At 42.0% G+C, this 19,936-nt stretch overlaps 1 protein-coding gene across 6 annotated transcripts in view; it reads right to left on the bottom strand.

Annotated features, from left to right (window-relative positions):
* CDS1 (CDP-diacylglycerol synthase 1) overlaps nucleotides 1-19,936 on the bottom strand; it is a 101,215-nt gene that overhangs the window by 5,347 nt on the left and 75,932 nt on the right. For all 6 annotated transcript variants that reach the window (XM_090036989.1, XM_090036991.1, XM_090036992.1 and 3 more), the window contains 6 exons: nucleotides 17,786-17,844; nucleotides 13,302-13,384; nucleotides 11,206-11,293; nucleotides 6,365-6,433; nucleotides 5,127-5,279; nucleotides 1,143-1,262 (listed from right to left, as the gene is read on the bottom strand). In XM_090036989.1, coding sequence (XP_089893115.1) covers nucleotides 1,143-1,262; nucleotides 5,127-5,279; nucleotides 6,365-6,433; nucleotides 11,206-11,293; nucleotides 13,302-13,384; nucleotides 17,786-17,844 — 572 coding nt within the window. The remainder of the gene's footprint in view (nucleotides 1-1,142; nucleotides 1,263-5,126; nucleotides 5,280-6,364; nucleotides 6,434-11,205; nucleotides 11,294-13,301; nucleotides 13,385-17,785; nucleotides 17,845-19,936) is intronic.

Genomic DNA, 19,936 nt, shown 5'->3' with positions numbered 1-19,936 from the left:
CTTGCCATGGAGGGATGCTGCAACTGATGGAGAACTGAGCAGGAAGCACTGACTGTCCTTTACATCTTTACTGCAGAGCACAGCAAGTGGCAGGTGCCAGCAAACCCTACAAATACAGTCAAGGCAAGAAGTCCCTGAAGTAGCAGGTCCCTGAACTGGGATCCAGCACCTTCCCTCGTCACCTGAAATTAAATTAAATGCTGTCTAGTGTCCTCAGCAATCAGCTTCAGGGTACTGCTTTCTGTTTATGCACATGAAAGCAAGGCTGGCAGTGGCCAGCTGCAGGATATACATCTAGTCTGCTGTCCCACCAGTTTGGGAAGGCAACTGCATCAGACCTGTTTCCTGCATTGTCCAGAGTGTCTTTCTTATGCAGCAGAAACCCTGCAACTAACCTTGTAATAGTGTGCTGTGTGCCACCTCAGTACTACATAGTCCCCATATCCTTGTTACAGGAAAAATTTGACAAAAACTGGTACCATAAGAACATACAAATTACCATTTACTGGATCAGACTATAGGTGCATCTTGCCCAGTCTCCTGTGTCACATAGTGGCAGAGAGTGGGTGCTAAAAGGGAGAGTGAACTGGGTATAACCAGGGCTTTTTTCCACTGTTCCCCTCTCACTTGCAGCTTCCAGCATTATATGTCTAGGAAGTTCTGATTCAGGGTCTATGCCCCTGACTCCCATGCTCAGCTACTGATGCACCTTTCCTCCAAGAATTTGTGCCAATTTGAGAGCAACTGTGAAAGAGTTAATACTGGACTGAACCCCCTCCTGCTTTCTGACAAGGAAAGAAAAGCTGGCAGCTGTCTTGTAGCATACCTTTATGCTTCTACTCTTCTTTGCCTCTATTCTGGCAAGAAAATCAGCTTCTCTGCTTAAAATGTGCCAATTTGAGAGAGCTGATTTTTGATGGAAGAGTGTGTGCTGTATGCAAGTAAGTTTAAGAACAACATACACTATACGTTTGAACAACCAGAGTACTGTGTCAGAGGCAAATGATGGCTTGATGGTCAACATCCCTTTTCAGCAGAAAGTGTAGGACTGGCTCATTACAATCTGAAGTCATGTCATTCAAATTTTAGAAAGAGGGTCTATCAACATTTTCCTAAGTTGAAAAAAAAAGTTTTATACAAACCTTGATTTTGAAAGCCCTTTTGAATCCACTAGCAAAAAAGCCTCCAAATGGCCCAATTAAGGAAGCAAATGTTGACAAAGCAATGCTGTGCATTTGAAATGGGTACATGTTCACTGTTTCCTGTAAGAAAATAATTATTACCAAAACCAACTATACAAGTTTTTACAGTTCTTCCAGATGTAGAAAACTAAATTCTGTATCACATCTTTAATTAAAAGGCTTTAAAATTATTGTAACAATAAAAGTGTATTCTGTTTTAAAGGAAACCATCTCAGAAAATATCCATTTTTCTTTTACAAAAAGGACATTAACTTACTAGAAATGAAGCATATTAAATCATAAAAGACTGTTACTCATTTTCATTAAAGAAAAGTGCACAAGTCAGTACTACTGGGGTATTTTAATATTTCCTACATATCCAAGGAATGTCAGACATCACTATCTTCTCATCCTCCAATTCTATATGTTCTTTACATTGATTTGTATCTCTGTTCATCAGAGGAAATAGATGGCCAGTCTCCCTTTTTATACAAGATGGAGTTCTGCTCCTCTCTCTATCACAGACCTTACCCATATACTTCTTTCCTAGCCACTTCCTTTACTGAAAAAGAAAGAGGGCCTACCTACTCATCCTTAGATTTACGCAAAGTGTAACTCTGTCCTGTGTTCAGAAGCTCCCAAGGAACCAAAGTTTCCTAAGTAAGTAATTCACTAGCACATTCACTTGTCATTGGTGACAGTATGGCAGACTAATGCAATGAGAATTCTAGTATTTCAGTGCTGCAGCAAAGAAATGAAAATGACTACTCCATCTTCCAGTTATATGGCCCTACAACTCTTTATTACAGAAAATTACATAGTGGCTGCATCAACATCACTATTGGTGTTTTCCACGCTCAATCAGCAGTCAAAAATTCTCTAAAGGAAAAAAATATTCCACCTCATATTTTACACTCAAATATGTATTGTTCTCTATATCTAGTTGACAAACTGCAGGTGTATTCCATTCTCTGTGCTTACTTGTTACATTAGCCAAGCACAAAAGATTTTCTATCAGTAGCAGAGAGCACAGATTCCCCACTCAACCTGCTTTCATCCCAAACATCAAAATGAAAAGACTGCAAGGGTACATTTAGCAGCCCAGCACCCTCAACAGAGTCTCTTGGGGTCCTACGGTAAGTCAATGGTACAGTAAGAACTTTTTTCTTGAAGAACCTCTTGTTAAACACTTCAGAGAGCAAAGAATTTCTAGATTAGTAATTGGTTAACAATACAGACAACAGCTCAGGTATCCTAAATCAGGGGTTCTCAACCTTTGCACAGGAGAAGACTGACCTGGCTCCCCAGCCTGGACCCCCAAGGACCCCGGGTGCAGTGGGCAAGGCTCAGCAGTGGGGAGCCCTAGAGCCCCATTCACCTGAGCAGCAGCAATGCAGAGCCTCTCCTACCTGCCCGCCCGCAGTGCCACCCACAAGATGGATGCTGTGGGGCCGGGTGAGGTGGGCCCACCCCCTCCTTGGGACTCGTCTAAGCCCCGGAGGGCTGAAGTGGCAACTCCCCACAATGGGCCAGGCAGGGTGGACCCCCTGAAACCTGCTGGGGGCACCCCAGAGGGCCGCAGATACCCGGTTGAGAACTGCTGCCCTAAATTTCACGCAACCAATTTACATGACAATTAATGCCAGTGTCCTCATTTGGTGGCTCACATTGTGACTGTCAGTGTAGACATTTTGGTTATGACAAATATTTAAGAATCAACATAATCAAATAACAGGAAATTTGCTGGATTTTCAATCTGTCAGAAATCTACTCTGTTGATGAACTACATGACTAATGCTTTGCTGGCCATTAGTACACAAGGAAGCCCCCAACTATGATCAGAGGACATCCACTTATGCTTCCAAGCAACTGCCCTATCTGCTTTGACACCAGGCAGCCTGTCTGCAGGGGACAAATGTCACAAAAATGATTGAAAATGAGGTAAGTAGAATCTGAGTCTTCATAACGGAGTGCTCAACCAAATGTGAGAAATACTATATAGCAGAGGTGAGCAATTATTTGGGCCTGGGAACCACATAGGGAGTTTCGGGGAGCTGTTGAAGGCTGGATCAGCACCCCACTCCCCTTCTATAAAAGCTCATCAAACCTTTCTATGTGGGATAGGGCTATAGGGGGAGTTGGTGTGGTTGCAGGCAGCAGCTTCAGCCTCTGGCCCACCCTTATTTATCCCAATACAGGGGAAGCTGCTGCCTGCATCCACAGCTGATGCTGGTGCCCACCCAGTGCTGCACAGGCGGCCCTGCCCATGATGAGCAGCAATGGCCAGTGCTGGGTGCAGGACTCAGCAGCAGCCATAACTGCTGCTTCCAGGACCCTTCTGGCTGCAGCTGCCCAGAGCCTGTGCCAAGGCTGCCCTGCAGCTCCTCCCTGCTTCTGCCACTGCCACTGCCACCCCACAGCAGCTTGGAAGTGGCAGAGAGCAGCAGCAGCAATGAGGAGCCACAAGGCAGCTGCGATGCAGGCTCCAGGCAGCTGCAGCCAGAAGGGCCCTGGAAGTGGCGAGCACGCTTTTGCCCAGCACCCAACACTGGCTGCTGTTGCAGCAAAGCCTCCTCTCTCTGTCTCCTCCTTCCTCCCCCCCAGCATGGCCTCACAGCTTACACCAGCTCCAGCCCATGTGCCAGAAGCAGCACCAGGTGGGCACCAGCATCAGCTGTGGATGCAGGCAACAGTTTCCACCTGGGGATCAGGTGTGGTCCCAGGCAATCGCCCTGATCCCTGGCAGGAAACTGCAGGCAGTATCCACAGCTGATGCCATCAGGCTGGATCTGGCCTAGGGGCTGTATTTTGTCCACCCCTGAGCCTCTTCTCAGTAGGCCTTCTATTGGAAAACTGCAAATATGGGTTACATTCCCTCCTCTTTTTCTCTTGCTGAAAAATCAAATAAACCTGGACACATGCCATTCTGACAGTTCCTTTTGTGAATTTACAGAATCTGGCATAAGAAATATACCTAAGAGCCTACCTGTACATGGAGAGCAGGTCCTCTTCATACAAAGTATGAAGGATTAGCTGATTTAAGTGGAGTTTTCTAGAGACAAATTACTTAATTGTCCACATCTGATACGGGTGACAAATTATTCACATGCACAGCGCTGTACTGTTTTTTTTTTCTTTTTTCTGCATAACATTACAGATATCCAACATACTGTATTGTGTTCGACATGAAGAGGAGGGTAACATCCAAACCAAAACATGCAGGGCACATGCTGAACATGGGCCATATCTGTTTCCTTCTCCATAAGTTTCCAAAACAAAATATGCCCGATGTTTTTGAGTTTTAACTCAAGTTCTAATGGGCCTAAGAATCTGGCCTGAACGCTAAATAACCTCTGTGTCAAATCACCCAGACAGAAGCACTGACTTAGAGAAATAAACTGATTTACAATCACAGTGCAACATTACAGAGTATTCTGCTATCATTTTTAAGTCATCGATTTCCAGCGGGGATGCACTCTGAGTAGTTAGTATATGGACACACCTACATTTGGAAATTCTTCTAAAGGGGAATGTTTCAAATGAGTAGCAACTGTTACATTCTAACGTTACTTGTGGACAAGCTGGGAATGACACAAATATAGCAGGACTGCTATTTTAACAGTGTTTCATCCAATATTAAAGCTGGAACAGTTTTTCTACATTTGTATTGTCCAATAAAAGACACCACCCACAAAAAACATTGCCTTTCACATATCTCCTAGACCACCGTAGCTAGAGCGTCATTCAAACGCTATCAATATGCTTCAGTTCTATTTAGAACTGACACTTCCTTGCTTGAGTGTCAGAGTTGCCCGTACCTTCAATCACTGATATTCAAGACATAAACAAGTGTAACTATAGTCTTCTAAAGAAATGCTTAATAAATATTACATATTATAGCTGCAAAACAAATTCAGTTATAATTCAAGCTTAATTTCTCCTTACCCATCTCAACACAGTCTTCAGCAGTGGTGGCACAGAGTATTTCCGTATCTGGAAGAGTTCTGAAGGTTCACACTCTGTAACAAATCTGTTTGTTTCACCGTTGTATTCCACTGGACATACAAAATACTCATGTTGAGCCAAAAGATAGGAAAACTGAAAAGCAAAGCAAAGCAAAACCCCCCTGAAATTTTCATTTTTTGGTGGTGCTAAATTTCAGAGAACTTTAATTACTCTGATAGCTGGTTGAGCATAGTGAACAACAAGAAGCAAACATTTTTGTGGTACCTTTTACTGAACCAGCTTCACAGTTGAGAAAGCTGGTAGACAAGTTTCTGGACACCAAGGGCACTCAGGAAGAGCACATGATGCACAGCCACTCTCCCAACTATGCAATTGGTTCAATAAAAGATAGTCCCAGAAAAGCCTTGCCTCTCATATATTTCTTGGACCAACATGTTAACAATAAGTGTCTAACCCTACGACAATGTGAAAAACAAAATTTTTATTGCGTAGTGATTCCACAACAGACAAAACATCTCTCCTTAGGCAGGGATATCCTCATTAAGAACAAACTAAAAAGGACGTTCAGAATATTACTAAAAAAATGTTAACTTATTCCTAATTTTTTGCTATTATTTTTAGACCCCCATTAGGCCACAGCAACAACTGGTTTTTCTATTAAAATTAAGAATGTATTGGGAGACATTAATAATGACCACTACTTTGTTGTTACACTTCACCTTTAAATCAAATAATTTTCACAGACCTGTGTCATAAATTTCATACAAAGTACCATATTTTTTCAATTTTATTTCACGAAGTATGACATCAATTTAAAAGAGATGTCTATATCCATGTATATGCATCAGGAAAGATGTCATTTTAAAACCAAATATGTATTAATTGATGTTGTAATGAGCAAGTGATGTCATTAATACTACTAACTGCATCAGTTACAAAATAAGTATGTATCTATTGTCAGCTGAACCGAAACAATGACACATACAGCTCTAATAAGAACAGGAAATAGCAAGCAATATGATAGATATAGATTATTAAAACCATTTACTGTAACCAGAAAAGGCTGTATGTTTTTCAACTATCAGTAGAATACCCTAACCAACAAGAAATTACCATTTTTCATACATCAGAAAAGCAGACCAACAAACGTGCTGGGAATTTTGTTCCAGTTAAAACTTCAAGAAGGAAACTATATGAAAAATTCCATCACTACTTACTATAAATCCAAACACAACAGTAGAGAAGAAACCTCCAATAAACCCTTCCCAGGTCTTTTTAGGAGACAACTAATTACAAGAGAGAAAAGTTAGATCATAATTTATATTATGGCACTTCTTTAGCACATTTGCCATAATGATATTCCTAGGTTTTCAAGGTTATATATACACTACTGACTTTATTGCATATAAATAATGCCCAAAGCTTGAATGTACATATGGAGAGTCAAACACAAATATGCAAATACCGGATTTATCTACACATATCAGATAATTATACAAGTGATTACTCCTAAATTTATAACTGCCTATCATTTCCCATTACAAAGCAGGCTTTTATCTGTTTAGAATTGTGCCAAATTTATTTAGAATGATGCAAATGGGTGGAAATCTGCCATGCCAGATATCTGTTTCAGACAGACTTTTTTAAATCTAAAAAGTGTTTGGAAGGGAGGGGCCATCACCAGGGAGGACTATACTGTGGTTGCTCGGGGATGCAGGGGGACAGTCAGGAAGGCCAAGGCGGAGATGGAACTGGGACTACCTACCCGAATCAAGGACAACAAGAAGTCCTTTTTTAAATACACAGGGGGCCAAAAGAAGGTACCGGGTAATGTAGGGCCCCTTCAAGACACACTGGGAAATTTGTCGTCACACCAGACAACAAAGCTAACCTATTTAAAGACTTCTTTGCCTCCATTTTCCTGAGCAGGAAACGGATCAGTCCCCTACTGAGCCCCCCTCAGGCCCCAGGGGAGGCGCACCTAGGCCAAGGGTCAGTGGAACTTCTGGAGGGACTGGATGTATTTAAATCAGCTGGTCTGGATGATCTCCACCCCCGAGTGCTGAGGGAATTAGCTGAGGTCATTGCGGGACCTGACACCACTGTACAAGCACTCCTGATGCTCTGGTGTGGTGCCAGAGGACTGGAAGAGGGCCAACGTTGTTCCCATTTTCAAAAAAGGGGAGGAAGGAGGACCCGGGGAACTATAGGCCAGTTAGTCTTACCTCAATCCTGGGTAATCTTTTTGAGAGAATTATTCTGGCATATGTCCACGAGGGGCCAGCAGGGGAGATTATGCTTAGGGGCAATCAACACGGGTTCATTAGAGGCAGGTCCTATCAAACCAACCTGGTGGCCTTCTATGACCAGATCACCAAATCCTTAGATGCAGGGGTAGCAGCAGACATAGTCTTTCTGGACTTTTGGAAGGCCTTCGACACTGTCTCTCACCCCGTTTTCATCAAGAAACTGGGGGACTGTGGTGTTGACACCTACACAGTCAAATGGGTCGCCACCTGGCTGGAGGGTCACACCCAGAGAGTGGTAGTGGATGGGTCATTTTTGACTTGGAGGGATGTGGGCAGTGGGGTTCTGCATGGCTCAGTCCCCGGGCCCGCACTGTTCAACATCTTCATCAGTAATTTGGACAAGGTAGTAAAAAGCACCCTGCTCAAATTTGCTGATGACACTAAGATGTGCGGGGATGCGGGCACGGTAGAAGGAAGGAATAAGCTACAATCGGACCTACACAGGTTACAGGGGTGGGTGGATGAGAATAGGATGGGATTCAACACTAACAAGTGCAAGGTGATGCACCTGGGGAGGAAGAACCAACACCATACCTACAGGTGGCGGAACTCCCTTCTCATCAGTGCAGAGGCAGAAAAGGATCTTGGAGTCATCATTGATGCAAAGATGAATATGGGCCGGCAGTGTGGGGAAGCAGTTAGGAAGGCCAACTGCACCTTGTCATGCATCCACAGATGCATCTCAAGCAGGTCCGAGGAGGTGATACTCCCCCTCTATGCGACACTGGTCAGACCGCAGCTGGAGTACTGCTTCCAATTCTGGGCGCTGCATTTCAAGAGGGATATGGACAAAATGGAGAGGGTCCAGAGGAGGGCCACTCACATGATCAGGGGACAACAGGGCAGGCCCTACGAGGAGAGGATACGGGACCAGAACCTGTTCAGCCTCCACAAGAGAAGGCTGAGGGGGGATCTAGTGGCCTGTTACAAACTAGTCAGAGGGGACCAGCTGGCACTGGGGGAGTCCCTGTTCCCCCGAGCACTACCAGGAGTGACTAGAAATAACGGTCAGAAGCTGGCAGATGGTAAATTCAGATCAGATATCAGGAGGCGCTACTTCACGGTCAGGGCGGCTAGGATCTGGTACCAACTTCCAAGCAAAGTTGTGCTGGCTCCTAACCTGGGGGTCTTTAAGACAAGGCTAGGCAATCACCTTGCTGGGGTCGTTTAACCCCAGTACTCTTCCTTCCATGGCAGGGGGTTAGGTCCCTTCCAACCCTACTAACTATGAAACTATTTCTAAGATTGAAGTAAAAATGCGTTTAATAAAAATTAAAAGATTTCTTGACTTATGAGGAGAGGCTGATGGAACTGAGCTTATTTAGTCTGGAGAACAGTAGACTGAGGGGGGATTTAACAGCAGCCTTCAACTACCTGAAGGGTGGTTCCAAAGAGACTGGGACTGGACTGTTCTCAGTGGTGGCAGATGACAGAACAAGGAGCAATGGTCTCAAGTTGCAGCAAGAGAAGTTTAGGTTAGATATTAGGAAAAACGCTCTCACTAGGAGGGTGGTAAAGCATTGGAATGGGTTATCCAGAGAGGCTGTGGATTTTCCATCCTTAGAGGTTTTTAAGCTGGAATGATCTTGTTGGGGATGGTCCTATTTTGAGCAGGGGGTTGGACAAGATGACCTCCTGGGGTCCCTTCCAACCCTAATTTTCTATAATTCTGTGATTCCAACTGAGAAGGTGTAGCACTTGCACTTGCAGGGACTTGAAATCTGGCAGGGGAAACATTCTTGCATAAATATGCCCCAGATCGGCAAAATTCTGAGTCTGCATGTGCTTGGCTGAAGCATAAGGGTTTGGCAGATAAATTTTTTAATAGTCCTGCTGGTGCTGTGCATGCTTTCATCCCCTCAGAAAAAAATGACTACACTCCCAACCCCATCTTTCAGGGAGCAACCTCACACAAACAAAGGTTGCCAGGGCAGGTCACTTGTTCATTTCCTATCCTTCCCACCCTCAGAACAATTATTGCTGTCCTAGTTAGGATTGCTAGCCAAAGAAAATAAGGCCAGCAACTTAACTGATTTAATCACACACACACACAAACTTCTGAGAAAACTGACATATGCAGATTATTATGTTCAACACCTTCACACAAGGATAAGGTCCTCCAGACACAACTCCATATGGAATGCTGCCAAGCATGGTGTGGAAAACCCTAATATCTGCCCAGTAAAATAATACTAAAGAATCAAAAGCTAGCTATTGCAAAACTAGTATATCAGATAAATGAGGAAAAATGATCAAAAGAAAAAAATTGTTGTAAAGTTCTTGACATTTTAAATTTCTGTTTATTTTCCAAGCTTATCAATTATTGAGGAAATGGACTAAAGAAAATACATTGTTCATAGGTAGATACTTCAACAGCAACTAATCTAATAAGTGGCCTATAACTAAAAAGAATACTATTTACCTGAATCCAGGATGACCCTGAATTTAAGACAACTCCCCAGTTAGATTCTACACATGGAAAATATACATATTTATTATAATTTTCTGTGTATAGAATTTAATTATTAGAGAATCATCTTAAATTCATAGGGGGACAGGAGATGATGGGGACAATAATGGGACAGGTTGTGGGGGAGGCAGTGGGAGAGGCACAGAGTAGGACAAGCAGTGGGGGAGGCAATAATGGGGCAGGCAGTGAGAAAGGAAATAAGGGGGTAAGCAGTGGAGACAGCAATGTGGGACAGGCAGTAGTGGGACAAATGGTAGGGGACAGGAAGTATATAGGTGGTAGGGCAAGCAGTAGGGGAGGCAGGCAACTTGCCCCCTGCCACCTGTCCTCCCACCCACCCCACTTAACCACCCATGTGTCTGACCCCTGCAGCCTCAGGCCCCTGTGTCCCTCTCTCTTGCCCTCCCTTGTTCCTCCTCCATGCCACTTCTGAACCAGCAAACCTGGGTTGCGGCTGGAGCCAGAGTTGCAGCTGCTGCCTGCCCCCAAACACCTCATACTCGATTTCAACATGAAGGGCTTTCCCCCCATGTTAAATGGGGGAGGGAACTAATCTTAGAATCAAGTAAATATAGTAATATGACTCAAAATAGTATCAGTGAAGGTTTCAATTACCTTGTGAGGCATAATGTTAGATTTCACAGCTCTGCAAAAAGCAGAAGTCTCTCATCCTATGTTATATTAATTGTAAGTAAGAGTTTGGCAATGTAGGAACATGGTACTTGCCATGTCCCAAATGGGCCAATTATTCCATATATGCTACAATATGCTACCCTTGACAGCAGGCTGTATCAGAAGATTTAGAAAATTTACAAAGAAAGGCATAACTTATTTGCACTTTGCCAAAGTCAAGACTCTAGGGAAACCTATGCCTATCTGATCTTGGCATACAGCATATTTGCCATAGGGCATAACGTTGGACTATGCAGTCCCAATATTTTGAATAAAATTCCTCTCTTAACATAGCTGTGTTAAATTACCTAATTCATTCACAATTCACAATTTGGAAGACACATAAAAGCTGCATGGACCCATCAGCTTTTCAAGATGTTAACATTATGAGTTCACAGTCACTAGTACAAATATAGACCAATACTTTTTATAGGATCTTGCAGATAGCAAAACAAACAAAATAATGTATCAGTAATAGCTTGTAATGTGTGTGTGAAAACAAGATACAGTTGCTATAAATATACCACAAAAGTAACTCTGGGACAGTATCAGCTACTTGTTTAAAAATTGTAAAAAATATTTCATAGAGAATTATATATATCAACACCTTAATTAATGGAGTTCTCCCAAAGAAGAAGCCAAAAATGTAAGCAGTAATATCATTGCAGATAACACTTGAGATTGGTACCAGAAACCTAGAAAGAAATATAGAAACTCTTCAGGAAAAATGCTGAAATAAAACTTAAGGACAACACAAAGATATTAGTCACTTAAAGCTACATGATGATGGCATTTCTTCTTATACCCATCTAGTCAATTTTGCAACATTCAGTTGCATCATTTATAGCTTCTATCCAACAAAGATATAAATGCTTGGGCATCAAGCTTGCATATAAGTAGAATTACTTTTTATAATATAAAACCAGGTCAGTACTACAGTTAACACAAAAGCATAATACTTAGTGGTACTTAGTCACATCAAGGCAAACACATGTCTTGTTATACATCTAATGAAATCTAAAAAATGAAAAGCCTCCTTCTTTCCTCTCTACAGGGCTAGTAGGTTATGATAGTTATTATATTCTCAGATTAGTATTCTCTCCCTTTTTCTGCAGGTCTATAAGGCTTTGTCTATATAGTAAACTTCCTATCCTCAGCAGTATCACTTTTCACTGTCCCAGGCAGCCTGCTTTCTACACTAAAAGCAGCATGACCACATTGGCACAGCCAACTTAATTACCTGGTGGTCAAACAAACTGGCATTATCATTCAGAGGTGCTGATTATCTCATCCAAAGTGCCATGCTGAAACAGCCCAGTTTGCTCAAGTGTGGCACAACTGAGGACAGAATGTTTACCATAAAGACAGCTTTAGCTGATAAAATGCAGTGTACATCTGTAGACAGACATAAAACAGCTTTTTCAGTAGCTGTTGAAACTCAGCAACAAAAGTATAAACATACAGAACTAGACTTAACTTTTTGGAACTTAACTTTAAGCACCAGGCTTACTAAGAAAAAATATGGGTTCATATACTTTTCAAGCACAGTGGAGTATTTGTTGGGCTCTTGTATCCAACAAGTTCAGCAATTATAATTGAGTATTAATTAATATACAACTTCACATGCACCATGAGAGAAAAATGCAATCCAGGCAAATCTGTACATTTTGAACAATGTGTATAATGAACTCCTGGGTGCTCGCTCATTCAGTATTTCTCAATAAGTAGTAGTCTAAAATTCCCTCTACATTCAGTAAAGAAAAAGGATATTAGCATGCAGTTTTACCACAGTGATGTCACTTTCAGTGTATTGTAACAGCTTAATATGCAACTAGAAGTGAATTCTTACATATTTGATCCTCCAGGTAACCCATCCAGTTTCAAGTTACTTTTAAAAGATGTCTGCTTTGTAACTAACTGTATTTCCTTTAATTGCACCAGAACCCAGACCAGTGTTGGCTGGGTCACAAGCAGCAGCCTACCATTTGTAAGAAGTTGCCAGCTCCTGCTCTAAAACATCTGAACTATTTATGTAGGAAATTAAGTATTTAAAGTTTTAGTAAAGAACATCATCTACTATACATTTTGATTTGTTCAGATAACCAGTGTCTATCAAAAAAAGGAAATACAGCCAAACAGTTGCTTTTTGGTTATTTTAGTTGAATTTATATAGGATAAAGTGTGATAAAATTATCTTTGCTGAACCCTTAAAAACAACTATTTTATTCAGAAAGGATTCTGGCACAATAGGTCTGGTTCCAGAAGGTTAGGGAAAGAATGATTACTCACAGAGGACTATTTTTAAGAAATTAGATGAGTGATTTGTTTCCCAAAAAGGGTGCCTAAAATTAGGCTTCTTAATACACTCCTAAATTCCTAAGTAGCCTGATTTACAAGTGCTAAGAGATTTGTAAGCAGTTCCCAATTAGTTCACAGGGGACTGCTAGGTGTTCAGGCATTTTGAAACTCAGAATACTTATTTACTTATTTAGATCTTAGTTAAGCAAAGTACCTAAGCACGTGTTTCGTTAAATAAACATGCAAGACATTCCATTCCTATTTAGCAAATCACATGCATGTGCATAACTTTAAACTCAAAGCAGATATTTAAGTAATTTGCTGGAAAAGGGTGGGATTATTCACGTGCTTTAAAAAAAAATATATGCAATAAAATTACAAACCAGTTTATTACTGTCCCCTTACCAGATCATGCCTTCAAACAGATTTTGGATGACAAGATGAGACTGAGTTACAGTGATCAGCAAAGTGACATGAGTCCATGCGAACTGTTAACAGTGCAACAACACAACAATTAGTGAAAACACAGATCAAAACATCAGGGTAAATACTGGCATTTCAAATGAAGGAGATGAAGAGAAACTCAAAGGAAAGACCAGTTTTACTGATAATGAAAAAGGTGTGTGCATACAGTATATCATGAGTTAGCTACATTTCTGAAAAAAATGATACATGAGGAACATTTTTTAAAATTTATCTACAGCATTCATCTTGGATAGAGGTTGGCAAACTTTTGCTACTGAGGGCTAGAGCTTGTGACCCAGTCCATGGGCTGAAAATCTCCATACTTCTTCCTCTGAGCCCAAGAACTCAAACCACCTCAGCTTACCCTCACTGTAGATAGCAAACCCCTCTGCAGGAAAGTTAAGTACAGGTATGAGATAGCAACAGGAAGGACTGTGGAGAAGGGTGCTGTGGAGGGGACAAGGTGGCTCAGCACAACTGTGCTGTGCCTGATTCCCCATGCTAGGTCAGACTTTCCCAGACCAAATCCAACATCTTCATGGGCCACATCCAGCCTTGGGTTATAGGCTGCCAACCCCTGATCTAGATTTTTGCATGTTAAACACTTAATCTATAAAGGCAAAATTAATATGAAAAAACAGAAAAATGGTAGCCACTGTGATACTCTGTTTCTACATACGATAGACAAGTTAGAAATATAACATTATAATGGCACTGAAGAGTTCATGAAAGAATCATGTTACAGAGATATGGAAATCTGCCATGACAAAGCCCTATTATTAAATATTGAGATTTCAGGTTTCTAATGGTAGGAACAGTAAGAATAAGAATTTGTTATCTTATACTGTGTAAAGTCATTCTGTTAAGTATATAGTCCTTTTACATTAGTATATATACATTAGTACATTGTATTTTAAAAGTATTTTGTTGTGTCAGTACATATGATCCAGGCAGAGGTTTCAAGACAGTATATATCAACAGCTAGAGTTTTATAGCTTTTCATTCATCAAAACCTTTTATTAATCAAGAGTTGCTCATGTTTCTGATAAGCAATTTTAGTGTTACAGACTCAAGACCTAGACTAAACATATTATTTAGCATTTATAAACTGGTGATTTCCTTCCATTTTCCTACCAGACACTGCTTTCCATTTTCTAAGAGCAAACATGTACCTCTAATCAAAGGGCTCAAGTTTCAAGGCGGGTGAGATGTTGGGTGGTTCAAAGTGACTGGGCCTACTGAAAAGATAATCTGTGAGCAAGTGAAATATCTCTCCTTTGGTATCTAGAATTTTTACTATTGCTATTGTGGTTGTTGAAAAAGGCTCAAGAGCAAATATCCACCCCTTCAATGAGACTGCTCCCTGCCAACAAATTCAGGTTTTCATTGGGCGTGTTTACTCCATGGCAGCCACTCCTTAAGTGGCTCTGCCCTGGGGCTTGGACCTGCACTGTCACTGTCCAGTGATCCCAGCTCCAAGGTCTTCATGGAGACTAGCCCAGAAACCCTGCAAGCAGGGTGTGCTTGGCACTCCCAAACCTCCTCCTGGTCACATCCTCCTGCTCAGTTTAAACCCAGGGTGGGCAAAATACAGCCCACAGGATGAATCCAGCCCACAAAAGGATTGTATCCAACTTGTAGAAGGTCCCTCGGCTCCACCCAGCCCTGGTGCAGGAGGCAGCTTGGGCCGTGGTGCGCATGGCCAGTCCCGCCACCCCCATGGGCACCGGGGTTAGGGCAGCACAGCATAGCAGCCAGACTGTGATTCCCAGCAGTGGCAGTTCCTTCTAGGTCCTGCTGCCAGTGTCACCACTGACACCAGACCCTGGTCTGTCTGCCCCACACCCACTATTAGGGACACTGGACAGAGCAGGCAGGGTCTCCATTGAGAACGGTTGAGGACCCACACTCGGCTGGGCAGATAGGATGGGACTGCAGGCTGGCAGGAAGCAGCATCCAGGAATGGGATGAGCGGGCTGCACTGGGGCCAGAATCATTGGGCAGTAACAACACAGGGCCAGGACTTGGGGCAGAGCCACAATCCACTGCCCACACATCTGTGCAACGAGTGCTGGTTCCATGGGTAGGGGCATGTTGGGGGGTGGATCACAGTTCTGCCCCAGACCATGGCCCCATGCTGTCACCACCCTATGATCCTGGCCCCAGCCGTACCTGTCATGCTCCCAGACACCATTCCCTGCTCACCCGCAGCTCCATCCCATCCATCCAGCCAAGCACACCCTGCCCGCAGGGTTTCTGGGCTAGTCTCCATGAAGACCTTGGAGCTGGGATCACTGGACAGTGATAGTGCGGGTCCAAGCCCCAGGGCAGAGCCACTTAACGAGTTTTGGTGAGCTGTTGTGGGCGGGGGGGAGGAGGCGGGGGTGGGAGGGGTGTGCTGATCCAGCTCACAATAGCTCACCAAAACTCCGTAAGTGACTCTCCAGGAGAAATAATTGCCCATCCCTGCTCTAAACATAAAAACTTGCTACTGCAAACACTGTAGAGTGTCCTTAAGTGGCCATTCTTGAGACCCTGATTTCTCGCATGCTTAATAGCAGCCTCTAAGAATGACCCTAAAGTAGTGGTTCTCAGGTTTTTTTTAACTGAAGGCACCCATCCAAAAATGACAGCTCTTAGCTTTCACTTGGGTTTTTTTTCCTGACTATGGAAAGATAATAGAGCTGTTTTTCTGTTTTAAAAAGTCAGAAAAGCCACAAAGGTCAGGAAGTTTTTGACACTATAGTTTCCTATTTGAAATCTCTGGGTTTACCTTGTGAAGGTATGGTGTGAAGGTTTGCACACCTAACCATCCTAGTATTGTGCAGAACCCTACAACACCCTTTTAGGGATCTTAGAACATGCCAGTTGAGAATCACTGCTCTACAGCAGAGGTATCAAACTCATTTGGCCTTGTGGGTCAGATGAGTTGTGTAGGCCTGGTCTATGGGCTGGATGAATGATGTATGCTGACCTCAAAGGCTGGATCAGGTCCATGGAACAACCCCATCTTCTCTCCCCTCAACCCTGCTTGCTAGATCTAGGGCATATGGTACTTACTCCACCTGCTTTGAGACTCAGCCACATGTGGCACCTCTGCAGGGCTTGTCCAAGATGCAAGCTCCACTTGGTGTTCATTCTGGCCAGTCCAGGATTCATGCTACACACAGTCACCCTGGAGAAGTCACCATGGGGGGAGAGAGACAGTGGTGGGGGAGGTAGGCATACCTTATGCAGCATGGGTCCCGGATCAGCTGAAGCAGGCAGCATGTGGGTCAATTGTAGATAAAGGGCCACCACCGGGGCCAGATGATGGGGCTTCATGGACTGTATCCGACTGGTAGGCCACACCTTTGACACCCCCGCCCTACAGCACTTCGCCAATATATTTCTCTATGTGCATGTGGAACATGCTTGGGACTGTCCCAGCCAGGGCACACTGATGTCACAGTGCAGACATGTTCATATTTTTCTCATCACTGTAACACCTAGGCAAGTTTCAGAAGGCTGTTATGACTGGCACCCTTCACAGTCCTCCTTCCCCAGAAAAAAAGTGAAATTAATATACATGTACACTGTCTGCAGATACCCCACTATGGTAGAGACCGTCTTTTTATTCCACATTTGAACAGAAGTTCAGTCGTGTCCTGGTAAACAAGATGATCTTTACCATGTTAAGATTGTACTAGTGGCAGTAATAATGTGTCAGGTGACCAGAATTGCTGAATGCAAGCCTAGAGATTTAAGCAACTTTTGCCCGGACTCAAATGACAGAGATGGTGCCTCGAAGACAGGGTTCAGGATTCTATCACTGCTGTTTCTAAAGAGGTTTTATATTAGGGAAATTTTAGATGCACACTGTATTTAAGATGAGATAGAAAGAATACTGATTCAAGTGTGGTGTTGTTTTTTAGTTTTGTTTTTTTAAGTGACAATCTAGTCTGGTACAGCAGACCACAGCACACCTTTAACTGATAAATCACTAGTCAAAGACATGATAAACTTCTTTCACTGCACAATTACATTCTGACAATATAAAAAGTGTAAGGTTCTTGTTTGAGTGGCAAGGTTTACCTTTCACAATATCCCAAATATTCTCAAACTTAGAAGCCAAAAATTAACACATACTATTTTGCAAATTATTTTTTAAAACTGTCACTAAAAAGAAAAAAATGTTGTATCCACAAAATCCCACAAATTATAGCTCTGTAGTCATTCTGAGGCCACACTGTGATACACTATTAAGTAAAGAGCTAGAAATACCTACAAAACCTGACATTTAGATAACCCGTTTTATTACAATGAACTTACTAGCTAATTTTAAATATTTTTTAACTTCCAAATAATGACAAGACAGATATTTTAACATTACTTATGGTTTCAATAACAAGATGAGTAAATATATAAAAGTAGTTAATACAAACCATGTAAAACTGTAGACGATATTGTCTCTTCACTAAACTCAGTACAAACATGCAGAAACCTGTGCAACAAACAAAAAACATGTGCATTTTGTGAAATCTTATATACTATCATGTTAGATAAACAGAACCTTGATAGACAATTCTTTTCCTTTGAAGCAGCTTAGTTTTTTCATCAAATCTTTCAGAAGATTTCAATATATCCAGTAATAGGTATACATATTTGTTTAAACCCAGTATCATGCAATACTAGTTATTTGACTTCTACTTCATTATTTTAACCAGTTAGTAGCACGAAAAGGTCTCACCATTAATATTCTTTGTATTATAGGAAATTACCTTTAGCAACTACTCCTCCAAAACCAGCATCTAAGCTATTGTATTCTGACTGTAATAGTCTTCACTGGAGATAATTTAAAAGTGAAATGCCTGCTTGGGGATTCTGTCTACACATACACACACAGTTAAAGCCATATTTCTATTAAAAAGAAATGACATTTTATCCCCCCCAACACTTGTTTTCAAAGGAGATGGGGATTTAGCCTGACTGAAATGGAATGATACCACTTGGGTGCAGTCAGTGTAAGGAAAAGCAGTGGTATGCCTTCAGCCCACTGCAACAGCTTAGTGCAAGATTGATTTATGCAAAATTCAAGAACCCCAAGTTTCCACAAGGGTACCTCACTGGCTCAGTGGAAGCCTCTGTGACAAACAGCTGGAGGGTATTAAAAAACACTAAATGACCAATAAAAGCCAGTTTCTGATCCATGCCTGTTTTCTGTCAAGTACTGAACATGGAAAAGGGCCAATATTTATCCTGGCAAAAAGTAAAAAAAGGGTGTTACTAGGAGCTGTATTTAAGGCCAAGGTTGGGTAATGTATCTTTGGTATGATTTGAAAGGGAAGGAACAATGATACGGCAACATCTGCAGATGACAAAAAACAGTCCACGCTGAAAGGGAGTGAGCAGTTTCAGAGGAGCAGAAATTACGTGAATAGAATTTACCAGTAGAAAAAAAAAAGTCGACCTATTCAAGGTATATGCAAGGGGAATAACAGTATGAACTGTAATATATCCTGCATCATGTAACTACTCAGGAAAGACTTCTCCAATGGCCAGATTATGCCATACTTAACATCTGGGTTTTTCTTCAACCTTTTTCTAAAGCAACTCCTATTGGAGTCACTCAATTGGACTATCCGGATAACTAGAAATTGCCATAACAGGTGAGACTATGTCCCTAATGCAACTGAACTAGAAGAACAGCATTCCACGAACAACCTTTCAAATAGACCTTAGTGGAAATAACTAACACTTAAACAGCCATGTTAAACAGCCCTTCAGACTATTTTTCAGCCATTGCTTTGTATTTGTAACATTTGGAACCACAATCTTTGACTTGTTTATCCAAACAGAAGTGCAATGCCTACAGCTTGACACCTGCAGAAGTAATAACAGAAATTATGCTGCTATTTTGTTCATATACACAATTACAAGAAACCTACAATATTCCATCATTATACCAATATTTCAGTTCTTTAAACCTACTACTTTACTTTTACATGGAAAAAATATTCACATGACCTTAGGACAACATGAATTGCTCACTTGTAATGGACTATAAACTTGATTGTACTGTTTTAAAATGACAACAGGGTTTCCCTACAACATTTTTCATCTGCACATTTCAGATTTCATAAAGGAGATCAGGTCATTATCTCTATTTTACAGATGACAAAACTGAGGCAGAGACTTGTCCAAGGCCATCCAGCACACCAATGGCAGAGCCAGGAATAGAACCCAAAGCTCCTGAACCCAAGTAAATTATTTTCTTTCAGATCCACAAACAATATTACTGCAAACAGGCTCATGTCTGCTGCTTCCCTGTTTATCTTCTGCTCCACCACCTAACTTCAAAACTATCATGAACAACAGCAATGCCCGCTAATGTCTCAGCTCTTGGCAGGATACGCAGAGCAGTCCTAAGAAAACAAGAACTTCTCCTGTCTCCTTCCCCATTACATCAAAGCCCTCTATAGAGAACTGGAGAATAGAAGAGGTAACCCCCACTCATGCATCTCACCGCCACTCTTTAATTCCCCCAGCCCTATGAAGGAATCTGATGAGATAAGAAAGAAATGGTTGTGCTAGGG

This window comes from Crocodylus siamensis, chromosome 2 (genome assembly GCF_052110815.1).
Source record: "Crocodylus siamensis isolate JL-2025a chromosome 2, ASM5211081v1, whole genome shotgun sequence".
NCBI classification, from domain to species: Eukaryota; Metazoa; Chordata; order Crocodylia; family Crocodylidae; genus Crocodylus; species Crocodylus siamensis.
Note: the sequence above shows the minus strand (reverse complement) of the source record. Positions and strands in the feature narration are given on the sequence as shown.